At 43.9% G+C, this 26,918-nt stretch overlaps 1 protein-coding gene across 3 annotated transcripts in view; it reads left to right on the top strand.

Annotated features, from left to right (window-relative positions):
* Nucleotides 1-26,918, top strand: part of ZNF423 (zinc finger protein 423) — a 228,958-nt gene that overhangs the window by 91,499 nt on the left and 110,541 nt on the right. Inside the window, exon 1 of one of the 3 annotated variants that reach the window (XM_027685022.1) lies at nt 1,079-1,105. The exons of the other annotated variants lie outside the window; for them this stretch is intronic. Coding sequence (XP_027540823.1) covers nt 1,096-1,105 — 10 coding nt within the window. The 5' untranslated portion in view covers nt 1,079-1,095. Of the gene's footprint in view, nt 1-1,078; nt 1,106-26,918 lie in introns of those variants that run through there. 3 annotated transcript variants of the gene reach the window in all.

Here is a 26,918-nt window from a genome sequence, read left to right on the forward strand (position 1 = left end):
TCCCTGTAGGTGCCAGATAATGGTAGTTATGATGTGGAGAAAAATAGGTATAATAGAAGACTTGAACCTATTAAGATCTTGATCATCTTATTCTTGAAACTTTGCTTAAACTCTAAATCACTTATTAACAAGGCATTTTTGTGTTTTATATAGAAGATATAAATCAGTTTATCATCCTGGAAAACACCAATGTGAATTTTGCAGTGCAATTGGTGATGAGATGCAGGTCTATATTGGTATGGTAGGGACCTCAGTGAGTGGGAAGAATAGGCTACAGCCTGCAGGTCCTCCCTAAACTCTGCCCAGGGTGTCTGATCTGAAATCTTTTCCCTCAGGTCTTGTGCGTGAGGGGAGGAGAGTGTGTGTGTGCAGGGAGTGCTGGAACTGAAACACAGAGTACAGGTGATGGAGAGGTTTTGTATGTGCAGATACAGCTTTACCAGTCGGACAGCTCCGTAACCATGGCCATCCAATGGCTCTGCTGTACTTGTCAATCTCCATGGAAGTTCAGGGTTTTCTAAAGAAAAGACCAAACCATTTCCAATGGTGCCAGAGTGGGTGACAGAGAGATTGCAGTTTAAAGCCACATGATTAAAAATAAGTTTCTTTAAAGCCCTGAATTCTGTTTATAAAAATAGATGGTGAACATACGGTACAACATAAAAATCCATGTGGTCCTGCAAAAAAAAAAGAAAAAAAGTCAGAAAGCACTTTAGCCTAAACCAGATGTGCAAAAGAGAGCTCCTAAACGTATTTTGTATTTTTTATTTGTGTGTATGTGTTTGTGTATGTGGGAGATATTTTTGGTTCCTGCTAGGCTTCTTTGCAGCAAAGCCCCTTTCTAGAATTTACTTTCCTTTATTAGAGTTGCAGCTCGGCTTTGTGTGGGCCTCTGGGGGTTTTGGCCAGCCGTTGGCAATTTCTCTCAGACACCCAATTACCCCTGACGTCAATGCCGTCTCTCCCATCTCCCTTGGGTGCCCACATTTTTTCCTTTGTAACACTAATAGCTGACTAGCTAAGTGCCTGTTATTTCCTTGGCAGAAGATTTGATTGTGTTTTGGGCCGGATACTAAATCCAAAAACTATGTAAAAATGTCAATAGGTGAGTGCACATTGATTTCGGTTAGTCACAGTGATATTTGAGCCCCTTTGGGGGCTCTGTCTGGGGAAGTATTTTACAAGAAAGATAATATAACAGAAAATTACTGGAGCTGCACAGGTCTCTGGTGGATTTCTTAGGGGCCTGCTAAGTTTCTGTAGAATCAACAAATGCTTTATTAATCTAAATTTGCGGTTTTGTTCCTGCCTCTCTTCAGACGGCTCGGGCTCGCTTGGAGGAGGCTCGGCGGGAGCGGGGCGGCCGGCGGCAGAGCCCTGCCCGGCCGGGGGGCGGCGGGGAGGCCGGGGGCGGCCGCGGGCCCCCTCCCCGCCCGGCGGAGGGCTGCGGCGGCAGATAACGCGGGGGACGGAGGGGGTCCCTGCCAGCTGTGCGGGGCCGGCGCTGACTGGGAGCGGCTGATAAGGAGCCCCGCGCGGGAGCCAGGCGGCAGCGCCGCTCCGCCAGCGCGCTGCGACTGGCAAAGAAAGTTAAACACAACTGGTCCGGGGGGCGGGAGGGAGGGCTGCGCTGGAAGATAATGGTAATTGATTGAATCAAAGTCGCAGAGCAGCCCTTGTTTTTTTTTTTTCTTTTTTTTTTTTTTTCCTTCGCAATTAATTTTTTTTTCTAATTTTCAGGCCGAAAGTATCCGAAGAGCTCAGGTTGCGCCGAGCACATGCTGCACTAAAAGATAATAAGCACATGCCCTCTTCAGCTTTTTGGGGGAAATTCAGGCCAAGAAAAGGCACAATTAAGTAAAATGCAGGCCCCTCAAAGTTAGAATCATGCCGCTCCAGGCTCAGCGGAGCGTGCTTTTGAGGACAAGGAAAATCAATGGCTTTGTCAGGTCGCCGGGCTGTGTGCTTGCAGGCTAGCAGGACAAGCAGTCAATTTTGCCCTCAAAGCCAGAGGATAGTGACACCAGAGAAGGGGATTGTCTGGGGACTCTGGTGCATGGTGTCCACGCATTGGGTGTTTCTGCAGCTCTTCCTCCTCTCCTGCTTCCCACCACAACCCCATACCCCATAGCACAAGATGTCTGCACAGCAAAACAGAGATTTGTGTCATTTGTATTTTTGTACAGTTACTTTCCAGGTTTATTTTAGCCAATTTGGCTCTTTTTTGTTAGCAACTAGTCAGCTAGAAATTTTTCTTCACTTTTTAAGGGGATTCCCCCAATATAATGTTCAGGAGCAGCAGTAGTTTGTGTGCTTTGAGTAAATAAAACCTTTTAGTCTTTGGCAACTGCATCTGCAAGCAGTAAAATCTTATGTCAGCACAGCATGTAGAGTGCAGGATACCTAATAACTAGTAAACCATTAAAAAAAGTCTTCTGCTTGATCAGACAGGGTGCTTAATGTATAGTGCTGTATCTTGCCTAGCAGGTAATTAGTATTGAGGGGGGAAAAGCCTCCCCTGTGGACCATGACACCATAGACCTAAACTGGCATTTTTTCACACATTAGAGTTTTCTTTCTTCAGTGGAGGACATTTCCTTGCTCGTTTTAAAAATCATTCTCTAAGAATTAACAGACTCTATTAGGGTATTGTATATCTTAAATGAACCTTGCAGGCTCTAACAGTGTATTCTTCTTCCCATATAGCCACTGTATAGGGTGGGTAGGAAAGCAGTCTTGTAGTGCCGGGGGACTAAAGATCAAATGTTGGGTAGGAAAAAAACCTCCGACCCTAACCTGGGAAATAAGAGTTAAGCAGGGGCTATGGCAACCCACATTTGCATAAAAAGTTGATTTTATTGGTTCCCATCCTGGAACAAGGGTATGTATGTATGGGCTGGTGAAATGAATGAGCCTTATTGGGGTAAGACACTGTGGTTTATCTTATCATGAAGAAGCTGGGATTTTCACTGGAGCTCTGTTATGTCTTCCTTGGAATGGCAGTAGATTTCTTTGTGTGTGGGCCAGAGTTCATAGGATTTCTTCTCAACTCCTGAAGCAGGGTAGCATTTGCTGGCTGTACAGGTGGGAGCAGGGTATCCTGAAGCCCCGACTGTTGGTGCTGTGAATCACAGCCGATACCCTGTCAAACAGACTAATGGGTCTCCTCTGCTGAAAGAGCTGGTAATCTGCCTTGTCATGACCATTGGTTATGAAAGGGGCAAGTCAGCTGTGAAGAAAGATGACTTTCTTGAAGGTACCATGTAAAAACTTTGGCCTAATGCCAACATAGCTATTGCTGATCGACTTTGGCGGGGACATGGTTCAGATTAGAGAGTCCTTGTGTGGAAAGAAGAATTTTTTTTCTTTCTCCTTATAGGCTTGAGAGCCTACTGGGTTAATGCTGCCAACCTCCCCTCTGTGACATTTCAGGTTCCAGTATAATTAAACCCACAAATGTAATGAGCTCTGGTCTCCTTGGCCACTGCAGTATAACTAACAGGGTGACACTGTCCTTCTCTACCTTAAATACAGCTGATGAACTGCCCCTGGGCAGTCAGATGTCTTTAGACTACAGCAGTGTTTGGTAGCACCCCTTTCATCCTCCTCCGACCTTTCCCAGCCTGGCCAAGCTGCCTCATCCTGTTGGCCTCAGAAGTGCTGACAGCGATGTGGAAAACAAGTGCTGAAACAAAAACACTGTGAGGTCATTTGTACAGATAAAAGTGAGTAAAATTCACGGAGATAAGGTGCACCCACACAGTGCGTGCCTACCTCTGTACTAAGGCACGTTGCTGACAGCAGGGCTGCTGCCAGGGCTGTGCCGTGGGAGGCAGAGCCACTGCTGCTGGCACTGAACACCCACTGGGCCAAGCCGACAGCCCTGCCTGGGAGGGCTGTGGGGAAAGGACAAAATCTGCTTCTCCTGGAAACACTTAACAAATGACTCCCATGCTAAGGGGCGATGCTGAGTTTTTGGGGTGTGGGCCAGTCTGTAGGGCACTGGCAGCTGGCAGTCACAGGCAGCTGGAGGAAATGGCCTCTCATGAACAAACTCCTGAAATTAAAGGGGGCAGGTTTTAACTTAAAACTGAAACAAAAAGCACACTGGCCACACTCTCCCGGGTCGAGGCACGTTGGTGACTGTAGGTTTTCCTGTGTTGTGTCACCGCCACTGCGGGTGCCGGGTGTGTGAGGCCCAGGCAGCCACAGCAGAGCCGCCACGGCAGGACGGACACTCTGCGCTCCCCACGCTGAGGTGGGACCTGTTCTCCTGACCCACACGTGTGTCTGTGGGGTGGAGAGGGGCCAGGGGCTGCAGTGGGTGGGATGGTATGTGGGGAAAGGGATGGCGAGGGCGTAGGCAGGGGTAGGTGGAGGAAGTTGTGGGAAGCAGGGAGGCAGCAGGCGCCGTGTGGGGGGCACAGCGGGGACAGCACCTCTGAGGAAGGAGGGAGGCTGTGGCCACCAGGCCAGCCAGCAAATACTGGGGCAAGTATTGGTGCAAGGCAGCTGCAGGGGCTGCTCCTTGTCCCTGTCCTTGTCTACCCCATGTCTGGCAGCACCGTGGGGTCTGTGCTTGGGGTGCCCGTGGGCAGCTGCCCACCGATGGGGCTGCCTACCCAAGCTGGGGCAGAGGCAGGAGGTTTTACTCAGCTCAGGGAGCTGCAGGTGGCACCTGCCCTGGGCTTGTGCTTTCCTCCTTCCTGCAAAGGGGTGATTTTCATCAGCTGGGCTGGAGACAGGGGGAATTGCACTAACTCGGAGCAGGTGCCCTGGGCAGCCTCCTGAGGGGTTGTTCCTCCCCAGCCTCGGCAGCACAGGCTCACCCTCACCTGTCTGACTGTGCTCACTCGGGGTGCGCACACAGCAGGGAGGGGATCCTGCCCTGCCACTCTGGCTGTCCCTGGGGCTGTGGTGGCACCTCTGCTGAAGTTCCCTGAAGCAAAAGTAAGCTGTGAACCACAGACCACCAATGAAAAGTGATTTAGGTAAGGACATCAATGTGGCATCTTTCTCTTGAGCTTCAAGTGGAGCATCAGCTGATGAACAAAGTCTTAAGGTTTGTTTAAAAAGTGACTTTTATCTGTATTCCTTTGCCTTTCCCAGAGCAAGCTCAAAAGGCACGCTGTTGGATAGTGCATAAAGGAGGACAACTGTATGTTAAGATACCTGAAAGATACCTTCCCAGTAGTTCACTGGGAAACAGGCTTTTACACTTGTTTTGCCACATCCTAGCTTTTAAATGTACAGTAGGATATAGACAACATACTAGGGGAAAAGCTGGGCAAATTCCCGGAGCAATAGAGGTAGGAGAGTAATAACAGGGTAGTAGCTGCTTGGGAGGTGGCAATGGATGTAGGGGAAATACCAGTGTGGGAGGGAGCAGAAAAGGAAAGAATGTAGAGGGAAATATCACCAAAACGATTTCTGTCCCTTTGGTAAGAACTTGGGACATTTATGAGTGAAGCAACTCCTGCTTTTCCTGGGATGTTTCCTCTTCCCTGCATTTTTACAGGCTTGTGTGGCCTTGCAACCCTCTGCAAGGTCCTTGCAGGTCCTCTTCCATTCCTGGATGTGGGTTACCCCTATTACCAAAGTGTCATTAAGGTATAGCATGGTCTTCAGGTGATTACTCTGACACTAAGGTTGCTTTTGCCATATAATTTGCAGAGTTTCACTCAAGTCACAGCCAGAACATTGCATCTGCCCCAGAGAATAAGAAAATTCACTAGGTTGTTTTAAGTTGGTGCTGTGGAAGCATGCAGGAATATATCCAAGGTAAAGGGAAATGGTCAGATTGGCTGCAGAGTTCATCAGCTTTTTAGTTGTATTAGGAATCTCACATGAGTCTTTAAAAATGTTTTAGAATTGAAAAGCTTTAAGGTTTTTTTGCACAACTCATTGCACAAAAATGATCAATATGAGTATGTATCTCATACAGGATAAGAGGGCAAGGATAAGGCATCAGTTACTTTAGGTTTGAGCTGTGTGTACATGAGTAACGTAAGTACTGCACTCGAGCACACTATCACAGAAATGGACATGGGAACCAAATGTCCTGGTTCTAGGAAGCTTGGCCAGGTAGTATCTCCTCTACCCAGTGAGAGATGGGCTTCCAGGAGCTAATCTGTTATAGTCATTTTTCTTATAAAGTATCCTAAAAAAAATAGTGATTATATTTTCTTCAATATGCCTGGTGACTTTCTTGTGGTAGCAACAAAATGACTTTGAGAAACAAGTTTATATGGAGGTGATCTCCATGTGTCCTTTCCAGATTAAATTACTCTGCAATTGATCCTTCTCAGAAAACAGAAATCTGTAGCAGGATGTGAAGCTTGAGTTTTGTTTCTGGTGCAGGTTGAAAGGGCTTAATGAGCAGTGCTTTGTTCTAGCAAAGTTAAATGAGAATTAACCAGGTGATGGACTTCCACAGTCAAAATCAGAATTCCACAGTCCCAACAGCAAGTGTTGCTTGTATTCCTGGGTAAATCACTCAGTTAGCTCTGCAAGATGCCCTTCTTTTGAGTTAGAGACCACTTTAGGACTTCCCTCCCTTTGCAGCAATACTCTTGGGTTTCCAGAAAGTGAGACAGGAAAAGGCACACATGCTCCAAGTGACGGCAGCTTGAGCTCATTACTTTTGATTTTTAGATACACTAGCATTGTCTCAACAGCCTGTTTTCATATTTATGGTCTTTCCAGACTACTTATCTAGGGGAAAAGTGTGCTTTTCATGCATGTTTAGCCTGCTCCAGTTATGTATGATAGCCCAGACAAAGCACACCATGGCTTGGGCAGCCCCAGCATCTACTCTGAAAGATGCAAAGGCAAGACACCAAGTGGAGGTAGCCCTCCCGTGCTACCTTCTGGTGGCCCTGTTTGGTGATCCCACTGTCTTCCTAAGGTCCTTTGAACAAATTCATGAAAAATAGCTGAACTATTAGAAAATTAGTCTCTCCCATGAATGAGCATGTTAGCATTTTTGTAGTGAGATAAAAAAATTGGTCTTATTCGGCACCATCCCTATTAATTTGCACTCCTTCTTGTTAATTCACCTTGGAGTATTTTGGAAGATTTCTCAGCATCTACCAGTGCATTTTGTGGGACAGTCTATGGAAAGGACAGAACATTTGCTGAAGAGCCTTTACTGTATTTTCCCATTAGAATTTCCTACTCAGTGCTGAGGTTTCAAGAGGCTTTGAGTGAGATGGTTGAGCCCCCTTTTGAACCCATCATGGATTTTTCTTTGTCTTTTATTTCCTTTAAAGTTTATTTCTTTCCTTATGGTGACCACCTTTTGCCAAATGAGTAAGGCACTCCAGTTCTTCCTGCCTTTTGCCCCGTTTACCACCTTCCAAAAAGACTGCTGTGGCTGGATGACTGCATCTCAGATTTTCCCTGGAGTGATCTCTGATTTCTTTTCAATCAGTTCATTTAATTGACCATGTTTATTTCCCTAGCCCCTGTGGCTCCCTGAGTGCAGCTATTCGTCAGAAGCTGGATGTTAAGCATCCTTTTCATGTTTTACCTGGAGACTTTCTTAAACCATCTCATCTGTTCTTGGCATTTGGGGCTAAGCCCAAAAGGGAAGCTCTCTCAATCAAAAGGCTATCTAAATGGATAATGTGGTACTTTGAGATGTGTAACAAGGAGGCAAATGTCCCAGTCCCACTGCTCCCATGCTTATCCCACCAGAGCCACAGTAGCTTTGAAGGCTTGCTTGGGCAAGGTTCCCAACGCGGATGTTTGCAAGACAGCTAACTGGAACTTGGTACACGTACCTAGCATACTGCTTAGATGTAGAGCCTAGGCATGATGCCCACTTTGGAAAGCAGCTTTGTAGTCTATATTTGCTTAATTTAGTCCTCAGCTGTCCTTCTGAGAATGGCATGTTAGTGGCCAAGAGCAGGAAACGATGGAGGCAACTTTCATCAGAAAGAAGAAGTAACTTGGCACTCACTGGAGTTTGGAGGCTAAATTGCCTCTTAAAAGATCATCCTTACTGCTTGTCTAAGGAGTTTCCAAGCTGTAAATAGGATGGGAAGAAGGATGCCTTTGTGTCCTGTGTTCTCCTTTTCTAGATGTTGTCTTGGTGACATTAGCTTCTGTCTTCAAAGTCTATAAAATTCTGTTTGAATGCTTTTCATGCTCTAGTTTGGCATACAGTATAAATCCAAGCAAACTGACCTGAGACAGGAATGCATTTTCCTCTTCAGTGAACTTCTGTCTGTGTCCCCTTCTAGTATCTATATTAGCAAACACAATTTCTTGGGAACATCCCAGAGCTTTTCTCATCCAGAGTATTTTTAAAAGTGTTATTTCCTAGAAAGTTTGGTCAGCTTCTTGCACATGAATTTTTAAATCCCTGTTCTATTATTTCCTTATGACACTTATTTTTATACTGTCTTTTTAAAAATAAACACTGGGGGTTGGACTAGATGATCTCCAGAGGTCCCTTCCAACCCTTGCTATTTTGTGATTCTGTGAAACATAAGTCAGGAGTAATTAGACAGAAACGCACCACATTTGAAGCATAAATAGAAGGAAGTAAATACTACAATGTGTCACTCCAGTCAGTGGTCAAATATCCAAATTTTAATCTTGATGGCTGAGTTAGAAAAAAAGACATCCTTTTAAATAACTTGACATTCCCTTAATGATTCATGAAAGGTAAATCTGAACACTTGGCTTCCTTGAAATAATACAGCTAGTTTAAATTTTTATTATTTTTAAGTCTGCAGCCAGCACGCTGGAGTAAGTTATTTGCAGTGTATTTTTAAAGTCCATATTGAAATATTAGCCATAACTGTCTGTTGTGTATAAAAAGGGGGGGTATGTTTGAAGTTTAATCATGCTTCTACTTATGCTCAGTCCCAGAGAAATCCTTTTTTCTGCTGCTGAGCTCAAACAGCTAGTAGCCAGGTTTGATCTGCTGCCCCATGGAGCAGTGCCCTATGTGAATTTGAAGTTTTCTCAACCCAGGAGGCCTGCAAATAAAGACTAGCCTCAGGTAGCCAGATCTCTCCTTCCCAAAGCAGCTCCTGGGGCGCTGCCTGGAGCAGTCCTCCTGAAATTGTTACAGGCAATTGCTATAGACCATCTCCACTACTGCCCCTCTTACCCCTCCTTCTCTCCTCCCTCCTGGCATAAGGGAGGAGTTTTGGAGTCCAGGAGTCCTATTTGACTTTAATAAAATGAAAAAAAATAAAAAAAATAAAAAGCAGAGCAGTTTGTAGGGAACTGGCACAGACTGTGGAAACAGGAGCCACAGCAAGACAAAACCCAGTGGCCTTCAAAACTTTTTTCCCTTCTTTCTCACCACATGACTTGGAGGATGTGGACAGTAATTAAAGGACCCCCTAGCTCCTCATTTTCTGTGCCTGGTCCTTTGATCTGGTTCGTGTCGGGTAGCTATTTTCATTGTTCCTGTCTTTTCTTTTATTCTCACCCAGCCCCTTTGATGTGAGCAATGATGATCTTTAATTCCAAAATAGGAGATGGGCAGGATAGCAGTACTGGCCTTATATAATGCATCTTTCACATCTTATTTTTAAACTTGAGCATAATAGGTGTAAGTCAGAGCCTGGGGAGCATTAACCCTTTCCACGCAGGGGAACTGCCGAGGAGGTTAAGAGCCTATCACTTTTGGTAACGTCAGTCAGGTTAATCTGTAGATGCCTACAGATGCATTTGTGAAAAAGATTATTGTTGTTATTATTATTAATATTATTATCATTATTGTTATTGTTATTTTCCTGCAAATATGATGGATCTTGAAATATAATCTGGAGGGAGTTTGTCCTAATTGTTCCCATGTGGGAAAAATGTGCTGAGAAAGAACAGTAAAGCTAATGCAGTTATTCTGACTGGCTTCACTTGGCAGCACAGTGGGAGTGAAGCATACTGTTTATTAGTGTATGTTAATAAACTATAAGGGACAAGCTGCAGGTGGTGGTTTATAAACTGTTAGCTCAGGTAGGATAGATGACAATATGGAGGTTATTAGCAGGAGAGAAGGGCTGGAGGTCTTATTGTCTTGAAATCACAGAGGCCCGTTATGGTTCTGTGTGCTGCATCTTCATCACGGGACACACAAACCAAGTAGCTGCACTCAGCTGGGGTGGTGGCACCCACGGCACTGGGGCTGGAGCACCCTGGTGCCAGACCACCTGAGGTGGCACATGCAGATGTGCCACCCCTCTGCCATGCCAGGGCATTCCCCTGCCAGGCTGCCTGGGGTGGGACGTGTGGCACCCCTGTGCCACGCTTTCCAGGGTGGCATACACGGCACCCCCTTGCCACATTTCTGAGGGTGGCACACACGGCCCCCCTGTGCCGCACTTTTGAGGGTGGCACACGCGGCCCCCCGTGCCCGCCGTGCAGTGCGGGGGAGCCCCGCGGCGCCCCCGCAGCCCCAGGGAGGCAGGTGGTGCCGGCTGAGCCCCGTGCCCGGGGTGTCCCCGGGGAGGCTCCGCATTACCGCGGTCCCCATCTGCCTCGGCGGAGCCTCCTCCCTCCGGGCCCCAGCAACAATGGCTCTGCTGCTGCTGCTGCTGCTGCTGCGCCCTGCCCGAGCCGGCCCCGGTGACATTTGCAGGGTTCAGCCGTCACAGCACAATTCGCTCGGGAAATGCGGCTGTAATTGTAAATAGGTAGCCCAGTATTTTCAAACTTAAGGACTCAAAGCACCCGTGCCCAATGTAACTCTAAACGTCACGAAGGAAGGGGGGGGCAGGGGAGGGGGCTCAGTTTTCCCCAGTGCCTTTTATTTTATAAGGATTTGTGACTGTCTGAAAATCCTGAAAATTAGAGGTCTGCTGCTCAGCCACTTCAGCATTAATGTTTGAACATTTCTGTCACTGTTTTTCATGTTCAGAAGATCTAAACGGGCACAAATTTTTCCTTAAAAAACCCCAACATTGTCCCTGTTTTCCTGATAGAATTTATTGGAGGCAAAATATAATGAGAATAAGAAATAACAGAGGAGCAGTGAGGATAACAAAGATTAAGTGTGGCAATGGACAGAGGATAATATGCAGTTTGAAGAGTCTGATTATGCTTTAGTTTAATGCCTGCCTTTTTCTTTTCATTCAGGTCTGAAACAATTTTAGATGTCGATTTATACCTTCATGCCACCCGCTCTTTTAGGGACATAAAATGTGTGTTGTGTTTGTGCAGTGCTTAAAATAACAGCTGTTTATTAGATAACTTTCAGGACGATTCGTATTATATGTTATGGTCCTGCCTCAGCAAAGTACTTCAGCAGATGCCCAACTTAAGCACGTGACTGGACACGTAGGCTTTTCAGCTTGCACTTGCTTAAACCTGAGCACATGCTTAAATACTTTGCTGAAGAGGGGCCAAGACCAGATGTAGTGAATACCTATAATTAACTTTGTTAAATGGCTTACAATATGCCACTTGTTTCCATGTGCTTTTAAATTTCCCACTTGATTGTCATTTGGGCTGAACTTCTGTGTGTTTGTCCTTGTCTGCAGAGCACTTTTTTCGTTAAATGCAGTTGGTTCCCTGAGAATATTTCTCAGTTAGGTGTAAAGGAACAAAAATGCTCTTCCAGTTCTTCCAGTACAGTTTGTCTTTAATACCAGTGGTTTTGTAGCTATGGTGCTCCAAGGAAATAAAGGAAGGAAAGGTTGTAGAAAGGAATAATATTTCACTGGAGCAGCTTCTGGAGTTGGAAAAAGTAAACTCACTTCTGAGACCTGGCAGAGGGATGTGGAACCTGTAATCTTGTCCGCTTTTTCCAGCTATATCAGCTAATCTAATAATAGAAGCTTATAGGGCGATGTAATTTCTTTTTTTAGACAGAGCAAAATAAACATTGAATTGCAAAGGGGAAAGTTGGCACCGATACATTCCTCAGTGAGTACTAGCGCCCTTTCTTGAGTTGGAAGGAAAAAAAACCTCTTTCTAAAGCAACCTTGTTTTAAGGGCTCAAGCACGCCCAGATAGCCTCTAGTAAGGTTTCAGCAGTCTAATGAAGCCTGCCTTTTTTGTGATTTCACTGCACATACTCCCTGCCTGCCTTGATTGGCAGCTGGGTAGCAGACCTCTGCAGCTGTGACAATTTGCCTGAGGGAGACTGTAAGTGTCTCATTGAAACTTGCATTGTAAAATCCTCCAAAATGCCTCCCATAATATTAGGCACAGGAGAAAAACACAGGTGTGAAAAACTTTCACAGATCCCACGAGTTCAATGTCTCTTGGCAGCTTTGGTGGATTCAGTGTTATAATATAAATTTTAAACTTGCACTTGCGAAGCAGAAGTTGTTCCATCTTCTGTCAGAAGAAGTGGAGAAAACTGGCGGCGCTTGCACCACGCTTGCCTTCCCAGGATGATGGGGACTGGTTATCCACCGGTGAAACCCGTCTACCTGCCGTAACTCGGCAGCAGATTCCAGCACAGAGAGGACACAGGTGTCCCCACTGCTGAGGCGTTCTGCTGGCAGAAGTTTTAGGAGCTCACATTTTCTGACTGAAGGCATGGTTCATACTGTCCAAAAATGAGTACTTGGTGATTGATTCTGCTTCCAATGAAGGAGGAATTTGAAAACCTAAGTGGTGTCTGAATGAAATCAACCTTCCTGTATGTATGTACGATTCTAGCATTTTCTCTTCCATTGGTTAAGTAGCTTAATGTACTCCTCACTAGCACATAGGTGAGATTCGGCATTGCCAGCATGACTGGAAGATGAATCTCAGCTTCTGAATGCCTGATCCTTTTGCTGGTGTGTTTGTTCCTAACTGCTTGCCTGTGTGTTACAGCAACTTTGCTTCTTACATTTGCCATAAATGAATCTCAGTATGACTGCAGCCTTAAGATCTGGCACTTCAGCAGTCTCAGTAGGTTCAACACAATATTCAGGAATTAAAGTTCTGAAGAAATGCAAGCAGCTAAATTTAGACTTAAGAAACGTGCCTGATTTGAGTGAGCTGTGGGTATGCTGATACATCGAACTTTCCCTGCAAGCCAGCCAGGCTTTATTTCTTGCTTAAAGGGAGGAGATTTTAGTGTAGTTGGAACATTTGATTTGCTTTCTTGAATTGTTTTTGATTAGTGACTGAGTGCAAGGTTAAGCTTTAATAACATATCCATTGTAATAAAATCATGCTGGTGAGTGATACATGTGGCTAAAAAGATTTAGATACACAAGTCTGTTAAACTAATATAATTTGGAAGTGCTCTGGAAATAAGCACATAAAATAAGAACCAAAGGCTAATTTAAAGACTTAACTCTTTCTGGGGCTAAGATTTTTGTGACCAGACTGGCCTGTTCTGGCAAGCTGGGTTAACAAGGCAGCATGGCTGAAGCCTTGATAAAAGAGAAACTGTTTTGAATTTAGTAACGAAAAGTGTTAATGCATCACTGAGTTTCTGCTGCAGTGAACTGGTGACAGACCCAGTGACTAGTTAAAGCTGAAAACAACAAGTATTATTGGGCCTTGTCAAATCTCAAATTCAAATGACATTCAGAAGTTTCATGAGACACTCTCAGTACTCTTTACCTTCTCTTCTGAACTAAAAACTTCAGTCAGTTCAAGACAGGTCGATGATGCTGTAATATGTAGATTTTGTGAGTTGATAGTTGCAGTAGGGCTGAGGTTGTTTTAGTTTCAGATTTTTATCAGGGTTTTCTGCTCTCAGTGCTTTCTGCAGACTGTCCTAAGAGTCATGAAACTTGTGCTGATGTATAGTGATTCAATGTACTGTAAACTACACAAGAGGGCTCAGTTTCATGGATGTGTAAAGCTTTTGTATAAATCTTTTTAGTGGTGTCAGTTGAGAAGCTGAACTCAAAGTTCAGCTGAGCATTAGTGGTATCAGTTGAAAGCTCAGTTCGAGATAGCTGCTGAACCAGGCTGGTTCATTTCACAGTAACATTTTAAACAAACTTTGCAAAGCAGTTCAGTATTATGTTTCTTATTTCATGCATGGGGAAACAGAGGCACAAAGTTTCTTACCTCTTCCATATAGTGCTGCTGCTGTGTTACTGACTGCTGTGTACTGCTCCTTGTCTGGCCGGGGAGTCTAGTTTGTGAAAGGAGGGGTTTTTGTCTCTTCATCGAAGAGGGGAATGGATTTAAATGTCAAAGCTTGGGAAAGCCATTGTCTTCTCTTTTATGGCAGTGAACATGTTGTCATGTTACTCTGCTTACCAAATAAATAAATGAAACTGTAAAGAAAATGGTAGTTATGGAAGAAAACCCTAACACTGTAGTCCAGAGCATCTGTTTTCTACTGTATTTTTTTCCCCTGGTCTCTTTTTGTAATTTACATCCAAAACATTAAGTGACAGAATTTGGCAGAGTCAGATCTGAACAGTAGAGCTTAATGGTTATGTAGCAGGGAATAAATAAAGCCCCTCAAGCCTGCTTAGTTCTCACCCATGCACGTGAGCAGGGGGTGGGGGAAGGAGTGTTGTATTTTTCTTGGAAAAAGACCTTTTCGGTTTCTCCTAATCTGGCACCTGGAGGTCCAGCTGTGCTAGCTTGAGGCTGTGTGTAGTCTTATGCATGGGAAAGATGATGGACAGGCCGCTGTAGAAGTTGAAATGTTTCACGTCTCTGCAGACAATATATATAGCTATATTTGTGAATAGTGGCAGTGCAAAATTGGAAGTGGAATTTACTCTTCAAACAATGATTTGCCAATTGTGCTGCATTCTGGACTGGTTTCTGCTGTGATTTGTGGGGAGGACCAGCAGCATGTGGATTTTCCAGCTTTGCTTGCTCGTGCTACAGCAGCTATGGAGCCGCCGTGCTTGCCATCATTGCTTCCTGTCTCCATGAGCTGACTGCAAATTATTTTCCCTGGGCTGAGCTCTGCACATGGCCTGAAAATGTGTCACTCCGGTTATGTTTGGCTTGGCCCTCTGCTAATTTATACCGGTTTCTACTTCAAGGTATTTCTATTGGCTTAATTCAATGGCAATATTTCTAATTTACTTGGGTATAAGTAAGAGTATTGGGTTCATTACTCCTAGCAGTTTAGATCTCTTGATGTATTTTTGTTCTTCAGTCACACAAATGCCAAGGTTAATTTGCTCTTAAACACTTGATTTCCTAGGACACAAAAGAGACTCCGTATTTAAGGAAGAAAATAGAGGACAGTTTTATTCTGCAAAGTGGTCTAGGTTGGGGATGGTGGGTTTTGTTTGTTTGTGTAATAGAACTTAGAAAATGTTGGGTTAACATTTGAGAACAGAGTACTCTTGGATCTTCTGGATTCCTCAGCTGTGGACTGGGAGCTGATATGGACTGGCATGTACTTGGCCCAAGGTCTTTCCAGTGCCTTTTGTAATAAGTGATTTTAATGGAGAACTTCTCGCAGCAGAGGAGAACTCAGAGATATATTTTGTGCTTTAATAAAGATGCTATGTCTCCACAGTGTACATTACTCAGTGAGTTAAACAAGCATCAACATTAAAACAGACATTATCCCCTGCAGTGTATTTTCGTAGTGCTTTGTCCATTACAGCTCTCAAATGATGAGGTTTCTAGTCCTTCCTGTTGGAAACAACTCTTTTGTAATGTTTATTGCGGATGTCTTCCTGGTGTCTAGCGTAAAATTTTGCTTTTTGCTCTCCTCCTACCTTTCCCAACATGCTCGATGGAATGCAATGATGGTGTTTACCGTACGTAAACCCCTTGTAAGCAGTTCCTCCACCTTCCTTAGCTGTTCTTTAACAAAGATACATATAATCAGACCTTTTAACCCTTCCTCATAAATCAGTCTGTCCAGCCCATTAATCACTTCTGTTTCCCTCTTCTGAATTCTCTCCAATTTGTCATCATCCTGTGGCTTGGGACAGCTCAGTGACTGCAGCCCTGCACAGAGGTTCAGTGCCAGCCCACTACACCCAGGGCCAGGATTTATTTATTTTGTCACTTTCCCTTTGCTTCATTCCCAGTCAAAATATATCTCCTACCCACTCTGCATAATCACTTCTTTAAAACATTTATGGAGATAATTTGCAGTCTTACAGACCCTCTATCATTCTCTGATGTCAAATTAGCAGAGGTTGAAAGGGAAAAGGATTGAACATGACACACTTTGCTTCCCTCCCTCCCTTCTTTCCCTGACTCCTCACCCCAAAATAAACAACACAACTCTTCATTTGGTGCATACTGAATGAGAGGAAAGAGGTAGCATTAGAGAGGAAAAAAGACGCTGAAAATATAATTGCCTAATTGTGAATCCTAAGTAGTGCAGGCAGCAGGGGCAGCCCTGACTGGAAGAAATCAGAGGGTCACTAATTCATACTGCCAACATCCTAATTAGCTGTGCAAATGTAATGTTTATATTGTTGGGGATGGATTACAATACCCATTGTAGAATGGAAAGAAATAAATGAATTGTGTCAGTGGAGCTATGTAGAAAACACTCCTGCCGCCCCATTAAACCATGAGAAGTAGCTTAGCTACTAAAAAAAGTTTGTTTTCAGGCTGATACGCAAGTCTAATTGGGTTTCCAAAGAAAGGAACATGTTTTAATTATTAATTAGAAATCAGAGGAGTAAAAGAGTGGAAATCTGCTTCAGCTGGAGGTTTTGCTCAATGCTGGATTTCTCCTTAATAAGCTGAAACATTCCAGACCTGCCTTAGTTAGCGGTTGGGTGCAGTGGCTTTACTCGGGGGGTAGACATCTTAATGCTCATGTAATTATCATGTAATTATTTTGTAATGTGGGATCAAAATTTTGCATAGATGGCATTCTTTCACTGAACTTGAAAAATAAAAAAGTTGTGTTCATTAATGCAGTGATTCAGTCATTTTGGTCTAAGAAGCAGGGTTCCCTCATCCCCCTCCCTCTTTCTTTAAGACACAAATATTTTGAAACAGTTCTAGAGATGGTGACCTCAAGATGAATAGAATTATTTAATTTAGGTTTTGTTGAATATTTATCAGATTTCTTGTTGGTAATACTGCCTTTCAACACAAGTGTCAAGTGGGTTGCAATTATCATCAAAGCTGATAGGTACAAATAAATGATGATCCTGTCTGCTAACACAGGGCGTGCAGGTTCATAAAGAGGGATTTTTGTGGAAGATGCTTTCTCTCTATGAATTTTCCTCCCTGTTGCCATTGAACTACTGGAATCAAAGTTGTTAAAGACTGATAGATTTTGTCAGAAGATGTTAAGTGGATTATGGACCATCATAATAAATATTCCCTATGGAGTGACAGGGTATGTTCTAATGAACAGAGAGTACGGAGCTGCCTCTTTTGACTTGTGCTTTCTAATGCCTAGAAATATGCTTGAACAGAGTTATACTTCTGTTTACAACTGCAGACAGCTTGTCTGCACAGATGAAAATGTTACCGGGCGAGTGCTGTAGCTCTTACTACTGGAAATCACTGACAGCCCAGATCCAAGCAGAATCTCAGGTTAAACCCAAGAAATTACAGAACATAGCAAGAGCCCTGGCTCTTGAGTGCCGAATGTAGATGCACGTGTGTTTTAAGGAGAACTGCCTGTTAAATGTCTTGGCTTTAACAGGGAAAGGGGACGGGAAAGAAGAGCACTATGACTCCATATGGCTCCCTCAGTGCGGCAGTAAATCCTTGTGTTAGTGGGGTGCAACTGTGAGTAAGTACAGAGCTGTCTCTTGATGTTGCTGTTTCATAGTAAAAAATCCATGGAGGAGATGGGGAAGGATATATAGCTAATGTGGAATGGATGGCTTCCTTCAGGGTTATGGCTTCCATTAACTTGTAGATGTGGTATTATGATAAACAAAATGTCTGACTTAAGATAACAACTGTTAAGAACATTTCAGTTGGCCTTTTTTCATGTGCCTGCTGAAATTATTATGTTGGGAAATGTTTGGTTTGGATTCACAAAAGAAGTGAAATATCCTGACTGTGGGCCATTGAGCACCTGTTTCTACTTGTTAAGACTCAGTATACCTTTTTCCAAAACCTTGTTTTAAGAAGTCTACGAGAAAAAGTTTTTCTTTATCAGATAGCTGCACTGTACTGTTCTATGTCTTCTCTGTAGTTTATTTATATGCTCTTTAGTCATGAAGGATTTGACAAAGATAGATACTGGTATCAAGAAGGGACACTATGATTTGTGCTACTACCAAGAGCTAATTCTGCTAGTGTGGGTTGTAAGGTGGCCCTGATCCCCCTCTCTACTTACAAAGTTCTTCCCTATTATCAAAAAGGAAACCACCTTCATGACTTGTATTCTCCCAGCAAAAGTCAGGTTAAGCTTCATAGTGTAATGGAAGTAATTAAGAATAACAAGCAATTGTGATTAAAAACTCAAAAGAAAACCTTCACTTTCAAGGGGCCATATGTTGGTAAAAGTGCTCCCCAGCTGAACCATATGGATGAGTGGAACGTGGGATCTCCTGCACGTTGGGAAGAGGCCGTAGTAATTCATGACTTGACATATTATTGCCGTGTTTCCTTTTGATCATGCCAGACATCCACAAGGCTCTGTCTCATCCTTGCAGGAGAATGAATGTGGGTCTCTGTAAACTAAGTATCTTATGTTCAGAGTTAAAAAGCAAGTGGGCCTTTAATTAAAAAAAAGACCAACTTCTAACAGATATGTTTGTTGCCTTGGTCAGATGATGATCTCAGTGATCCTGTCCCTTCTTCTCTTTTGCTGGAAGCTGGAAAAACAGTTGCAAGTGCCATTTTGAAGGCTGTTTTGCCAAGTGTCTGGCAAATGCTTCAGGTCAAAACATCCATCTTTTCCCTCTGTGGGCAAAGAGCGAGGTCAACTCACTTAGATGTTCATTGGTCACACTATGAAGGCTAAACACACCATCCAGTAAAATGTTTTAGCTTGAAGAGTGGAACCGGTCCTTTATTTTGTGGAGGCTGCTTTATCTTTTTGTGGAAAAGGAAGCACAAAGTTCTGCTGTGGAGCAACAGGGTTTTAGGTTGAGATTAGAACAAGCATACACACAGATATCTGAGAAAGGGACATTGCAAGGCCTCAAATGTGAGTGTGTGAATCTGTGTGATGGGACTGCTGACACTTTGACTTTTTGAATATATGTTCTACTGTTGTGCCTCATGACACACCTTATAGAAGAGCAGGTCTTCCAATAGAAGAATGCTTCAGATCACTGGATGCTTTGTGGTATCACAGATACTGCTTGCCTCATCTAACTCAACGGCCAAAGTAATCCCCATGATCAGCTTTTGATAGCAGCTTCTCTGTGTCATCCTGTGTCATTTAGTTGACAAAAAAAAGCTGACAGAAGGGCTATCCAGAGGGAGCTGGATAAACTTGAGAAATGGGTCCACAAAAACCTCCTGAAGTTCAACAAGTCCAAGTGCAAGGTGCTGCATCTGGGTCCCAGACATGAGTACAGTCTGGGAGAGGAACTCATTCAGAGCAGTCCTGCAGAGAAGGACTTGGGGATTCTCGTGAATGAAAGGCTGAACATGAGACAAGAGTATGTGCTCAGAGCCCAGTGGGTCAACTGTGTCCTGGGCTGCACCCAAAGCAGCGTGGCCAGCAGGGCAAGGTAGGGGATTCTTCCCCTCAGTGCTTGTGAGACCCCTCTGGAGTTCTGCATCCAGCTCTGGGGTCCTCAGTGTTACGAAGATGTGGGCCTGTTAGAGTGGGCCCAGAGGAGGCCATGAAGATGATCAGAGGGATGGAGCACCCCTCCTATGAAGACAGGCTGAGAGAGTTGGGATTGTTCAGCCTGGAGAAGAGAAGGCTCTGGGGAGACCTCATTGCAGCCTTCCAGTACCCTAAAGAGGCTTATAAAATGGAGGGAGAGGGACTCTTTATACAGGCAGATAGTGACAGGACAAGGGACAATGGTTTTGAACTGAAAAAAGGCAGGTTTAGATTGGATGTTAGGAAGAAATTCTTTACTCAGAGGGTGGTGAAGCACTGAAACAGGTTGCCTAGAGAAGTTGTGGATGCCTCATCCCCAGAAGTGTTCAGGGTTGGATGGGACCCTGAGGAACCTGATCTAGTGAATGGCATCCCTGTCCATGGCAGCAGGATTGGAACCAGGTGATCTTTAAGGTCCCTTCCAACCCAAATGTTTAGTGAAGGCACTGTTTTCAGCTTGGCAGTTTCTTCATCCACTGCAACTTCAGAAAGCTCATCTGTTATATGGGCGAGGATGTGATTAGCAGCAGTGACGTGCTTAGCACTGCTGTGTGATTTGCAGGGGTATTTGCGAATGCCTGAAGGGTGTTTATGTTCATGTTGCCATTTTCAGTAATCAACTCTTATTGATTTTTTTCAAGAAATCAAAGTTCTTTTATAGGAAAAATTATGGAGGTTTCTCTTTCGTCAGTGGATTTTTGATTTCTAAAAGTTGCAGCAACATAGAAGCTTTCTTGCTTCTTGGCCCCCTGTGCTTCAGCACATGCAGAAACCTGTCTTTGAACCAGTCTGGGATGTGTTTCATGTGGAACATTTGCTAGTGTACTGGGTTTTTTCCTAAGCTATCAGTGGAACAACTTGCTGCTCCCTTGTTCTATGAAAAAGCTGACCCTCCTCAGTCACCCTTAGCACAGGTGAACCCTAACACAGCCAAAATAATATGCATATCTAAGTAGCATGCAGGCAGCATCAAGTTTAGGAGTTCAGTAGGATATTGTTTGCGAGTCCTTGTGTTACACCATTATCAGTAGAAATGTCTGTAATGGAATACATACTCTCACACAAACCTTAAATTCGCCCACAAACACATAGGTACAGCTTTAGGTATTATTTAGTCTTCTTTAGTTCAGGGAGGCTTCAGCAGTCAGCTGCACTGCGGTGGGTCAGTGTTGGCTGGCTGCCAGATGCCCACCCAGCTGTTCACTCACTCCCCATCCTCAACAGGACAGGCAGAGAAAGTAAGACGAAAAGGCTCATGAGTTGAGATGAAGACAGGGAAATTGCTTAGCAATTACTGTCATGGGCAAACCAGACTCAATTTGGGGGAAACTAAACTAATTTTAATTTGTGCCACAGGAGGGCTGGGAAATGGGGGCTTGTGGCCAGTCCAGTGATGATCAGTCAGTGGTGGTTTTGTCGAGGAGCCGGCTGGATCCAGCACAGGGCAGCCCCTGACCTCTTCTCACAGAGTCCCCCCTGCAGCCCCCCCACTGCCACAGCCTGGACATGCACACCCAGTACACACACACATTTCCCCCTGTGCCGTGCAGCCTGACCCCTGGCCTCCAAGCAGATGTCTCCAACTTTTCTTGCCTGCTGTCAGGGTAAGTAGGTGATGGGCTCTCACCCGAATGTTGATCCTGAGCCCAGCTTGTGGAGGCCCCCTTTGATGTTTTATTTTGGCTGCTTTCCAGGGGGTCCAATTTTTAAAGCACTGGGGTAGCGATCAGATTATTTTTATTATCCCTGCTTCAGAATTCACTGCTCTGCAGACGTCGTTTCCTGCACCCTTGCTGGGTAGCTAGTTAGCAAAATGTCCCCGGGAAGGACGTGCCACCAGATGCAAGATCTGTTTCTGTGATGCTGGGAGGATTAACATAGGACTGCAGAAGTTGCCTGTCTGTTCAAATGTTAATGTCACAAACAGTGGCTTGCTCTTCACTGCTTTCCTCATTTAACCATCCCAAAACGCTCTTTGGTGTGTAAAGAAAAGCCTTTCTTGCTTTTTTTACGGATAGCCGGTGATGTGTGCTAGCATGTTGTGGTGCAAGAGCATGTGTATGTTATAGCAAAACTCAGTCTAGAATTCATACCTGCCTGGAGTTTTCTATGTACTTAGGTGGGAAATTCAGCTTTATCAATCTTAAGTACCATTCAGATTTATGTACTGCCTAATTTATTAATCTGAGTTAAAAAAAGGCAAAAATATATCTGATTCATTGAATATAATCTTTTGGGCAGGTCAGGAAGATGAAGAAAAGTACTGAACACTTGCTTGGTATAGAAATCTTCAAATATTGTCATTTGATCTAGAAATAAACTGGCAGAGCAACAAAGGTTGCCTATATTTAGCATTCATAGCATTTTACTGCTAGATACAGTGTCTAACTCAAATGTCAGAAAATAAGAGACTTTGCACAAAAGCTGGGTTTTATTCATTTTGTGACACTCTTCCTAATGCTACCCAAACCAGCATGTGTTGGTCTAATGACCCTTCTGTATCTCCATTTTTATATCACTGTAGCTGTTTGGAATTTGGAAATTCTCAATTACCCTGTGCACTATAACATTTGAAACTGTGCTTGAGTGTAAATGTATTTTGATGCCCCTGTTTGCTTTAGATGGCAGAAGCACAGAATATAAAATAGAAGATATTAGCAGTTTTCTGACTTAAAGATATCATTTATTGTGACCTAGAAAGAGTTAATCTTAGACTTTTAGCTCTGAGCTTACTTTATTGAGCTTCTGGATACACGTGTTAATTTTCTCAGATGAGGGATAATGGATGTCACTTGAGAAAACAATACTGATTTGGGCTCTTTCATAGTTTGTGGGTTTATGTCCCACATGGTATAGAAGCAGGCTCTGGGAGATTGCCTGAAATATGCCTGGCCTCTCAGCTGCACTAAAAATAATTCTTGCTTCCCTTATTTCTAGATGAAATTCTGAGATGTTGCAAACCTTACCAGCTCCTTGTTTAGGAAAAAAGTTTCTCTTCAGCTTTCAAATAACAATAAGGGAATGGTCTTTAGGTGTGACTGTTGTATTTCCAAACCACTCCTTTGTAAGAATGCATGTGTGTTTTGGAGTTTTGTTGTTTAGTTTAATCACTTTTGTTATGAAGTGTTTGTGATTGGGTGACCTTCTTTCTTTGAGAGCAGCAGTTCACACTGGATTTTGGCAAAATGGGTTTGATCGTCCTTGCCTTACTAAGCACTAGCACCTAGATGACAGTAATTCACCCTCTAATACCCCCACAAAACCTATTTATGCAGAACTTGACATGATTTGCAGTCTCTGTAAAGGGGGAACATAGGACTTAAGCAGTGCTTAGAATTAATTTTTTAACCTCCATTTCAGTTATTGGTTGAAGTATCGGGCTCTTCAGACAACTAAGCTGTTCTTGCTGTAACCTGGCACCTAGCACCTTATAACAGAGTTGCACTATCAGTTCTGTGGCATTCACGTGTCTCCCTCAGAACCTGAAGGCAGAAAAATTGCAAGGGAAAATGCTGCCCAGCATTGGAGAGTTTAAGGCAGCCAATTAAACTGATCTTAGTAGTGATAATAGTCCAATTTAAGCCAACCCAATCACAAACTTTTTATTAATATTGGCTTACCACTGTCCATTTTAACTTAATACATTGCCTGTGAACGCCAACAAGCATCCTGAAGTCAGAGTACTTGTCTGAGATTTGTGATCCACAGCACATACAGGTTCAGAGGTGATATTTTATTTGTTTCTGGAGATAGAAAAAAATGCTGTCAACTAATGGATTTTGGAGAGGGTGTTTTTTTCCCCCAACACCTATTTTAGGGAAATGTGTGAATGGAAAATTTTGTTTCCATGAATTCAGATAACATCTGTATTAATATGGTATATTGTAAGGATCATTAATGTTCAGAGTATATTATCAGGTGTTCGCTAATGCACTTTTGATGAGCTTTAATGATGCTTGCTGTAGTGTTTTTTCATCTTTTCTCTCCCTCTCCCACTTTTTTTTTTTTCTACTCGATTGTAATAATGACTTAACCCAGGTGGCAGACTCTATCCAGAAAGTGCCCAAGGGAAATATTATTCCCTAGAACCAGCAAACATCACAGATAGTCATTGAGTTCACTATGGAAGTTTCCTCAGGAGGGAAGGTCTTGGATCTCCCCTTGGATGTCTGGACCTGCTCCCCATTTGTAGTGTAATAATTTGGCCTTGGGATGAGGTGGAGAAATGTCAGAAAGAAACAAGGTGAAAATTGTAAGTGGAGGGAAAGGAGAGAAGCCAATAATGCATGGTAACTTTTGAAATTACTGATTTTGTTAAAAAATAACTTGTAATAGAATAGGATCCTGGGAAATATTGGATTGCTTGGAGATTATTAGTAAGGAGCACAGTGCAGTTCAAAATCACAAGACCGAGTATATGTACAAGGATAGGGATTTTTCCCTTTGAATGTCCTGGGGTAGAGGTTGGTTGTGATCATGCTAGAAAACACTTCCTTAATATTTGTCTTTTATAGCTCTCCTAATCTGCACTGTCAGTCAGTAAACATATTTTAAAGCCACAGTTTCACGGTCCTTGTTGTGCCATCCAATTGCACAGAAAAGCAAGCTTCAAAGTGAGCGTCACAGATACACTGTGGCTGCCCTGAATAGACACGCTGTCTACAAGTGCAAAGTGAAAATACAGTCAACGGTAATAGAAAAATACTACAAATACTTTGAACTGAGCAAGTTCTTTGTAGTAGTGAGTTTGCAGAGTGTCAGGTATCACTCACTGTGTGCCATTAAGATTTCCTGGCAATAGCCAGCGCATGCACCACAAGCAAGAGTAAATCACGTCGGTTGTTCGAAAGATGGTCTCCTGTAAGTTTACCCAGGTTTACAAGCACAGGAGAAGAAGGGGGTTCTTTGTTTTCTTATTTTTTTCCGAATCTTTGCTTCATTGTTCATAGAAGAATTCAAAAGTAAAGTACCCAGGAAGAAAATTATGCTGTTAGGTTGCTTTTGGCTATGCTATATTGAAAGCTATACTTTGCAAATGTAATCAGCAACAGCAAACGGTGTACAAAGGGAAAGGAGTCGTGTTGTTGCACACAGTGCTTTCCATTTGCTATACAAAAGCTTGTTTCAGTAATTTTGTGCCCTCTGCTTTCCAATGTCTTTCCTAGGCAGCAGCTGAATGTGGGCCCCTGTTACCCCAGGGCTGGGCATGTGTTGTGGGGAGACCTTTCACAGCAAAGGGTGCTCCCAGCAGGGAGGCTCAGGCACTGCCCCCACAGCAGTGGCCGTTTTGTCTGGAATAGATTTTCCTTGAGGTTGTTTCTACTTTCTGAAAGCACTTTGCACCATCTCCTAATCCACTCACATCTGCCCCTTTTAGGCTGCAGGAGCCCCTTAATATTCTCCATGGAAGGGGCAAGACTAGAAGGACACTCTGGAAGTCTCCTAAAATGGAAATGAAAAAACCTAAGTGATATCTGGCCCCAAACTGGTTTAGATTTCTCTTGGAAAAAGAGGCTTTTTAGTGGTCTTTTACTTCTGGGAGCATGGTTTCCCTCCCCAGTGAGATGCATTTTATGTCAGCTGTTTCTATATTAAAAAAAGTCTCCTAAAATAACTGCTTTTGGCTTGTCAGCATCTGGCAGTCCTCTCCTCCTCAAGCAGGCACCACCAAGGTCCCACACGAGCACAAAGGACCTCTCCCTGTATGGCCCCTGCGGAGAGGGGGGTGCCTGGCCCGGCCGGGGTCACAGGTGGGGCAGCCCGAATGGACTGCACTGCGGTTGCTTCTGATGTGCCTGGCCCGTGCATGCACACCCCGATTAAATTTCTGTTCTTGTCAGTCCATTAAACCTCCCAAAGTGATTTGTTCTCCCCAGAGAATCAAGGGAGAGGGGGTGGAAAGGTAAAAAGAGAAAAGAGAAAAATAAAGAAGGGCTGGCGGGAGGAGAGGGTGAACCAAAAATGAGTAAAACAGAGCTACTCAATCCAATAGCCAAGTATTACATTATAGACTCCCAGTTTGGATATAAACAAAATGTTTCCTTAGAGCAGAACCGCATCCAAAAATTCGAAAAACTGTTTTCCAGAGCTGAAACAGACGTGTTCTGTCCTGCCTCGGGAGTGGGAGATGGAGTCTTACCTCTTGCACCCCTGCTTCCCCCCCAGCCCTCTCTCTCCACATGCCCACGCACTTGTCAGGCCCCCATTTGCACTGTGAGCAGCCAGCAGGATGTTTTTGAGGGGTTGGTTATGTTTTATAGCTGGATCCCCGGGTGATTGCTGCTGCCAGGGCAGGCAGTTGGCTGTCCTGGCTCCTGCTGCAATTGTTCCTCTTGCTGCTGCCGAGTCCTCCCCTTCCTCAGGCCAGGCCTGTGAGTGCTGCCGTGGCTGCTGCGGCTGGAAGAGCCCAGCCCCTCACATCAGGACAAACACCATTTTCTGCTGTCCACCTTATCTCTGCTGTCTGCCCTGGGTTCAGCTGCCTGCCTCCATCTATCCCATCCTTGGGCTGATTTCCATTGTCTTCTCATAGCACTGTGTTGACTTGCCATGTACCCCGATGGCCCTGATTTGAACAGCTGGCTTTGTTGATGTATTGTTCAGCACTGCAGAATTGGGTGGTTTTTGCAGGCTGGTGGTCTGGCTTGCGTGGCTCTGTGTCACAGTGACCACCACACAGTGGCTTCCCCAAAACATCCCTTCAAAGGGCCGAGGATGGAGCAGGGCAAGGCTGCATCTCTTGATGGGTTTCAGGTCAACCAAGTTCTTAGCTTTGGAGAGTCTGTTTGTCTTAAAATATCACCCGGCTAAATTGAAAGTGTTTTCTAATGAAACAAAAAAACCCATGCCAAAAGACCATGAATGTTGTCACCAAAGTTAATAAAAGTAAGGAAATTAATACTTATAGTTGACCTCCAATACCTAGGCACAGTGGGGTGTAGCAAGGAAGTAGTTAGAAAGGCACCATGGTGAGCCCTAGCAGTGAATTACCTTACTTTTATTAACTTTCTGACAACCTCAGTGAATTTCCTTTCTTTTTATGAAGTGATTAAAAAAGCTAATCAGATCATGTAATTAAAATACATAATTACACAATCTCAGAGTTTTTCATAATTACTGTACATGGTAAATATTGTTACCTGATAACACTTTGCACAAAAATTCTGACAGGAATTTGTGTAGGATGGTTAGGCGATGTCTACTTTCCAGTGTTTGCAATGGAACCTTTCCTAGTGACACTAGATAGATAAAATGTCTTAAAATGGAAAATATAGCGAAACTCTAAAATAATGACTCGGTT

Source organism: Neopelma chrysocephalum, unplaced genomic scaffold, assembly GCF_003984885.1.
Source record: "Neopelma chrysocephalum unplaced genomic scaffold, ASM398488v2 Primary Assembly neopelma1_68, whole genome shotgun sequence".
Lineage (NCBI taxonomy): Eukaryota > Metazoa > Chordata > Aves > Passeriformes > Pipridae > Neopelma > Neopelma chrysocephalum.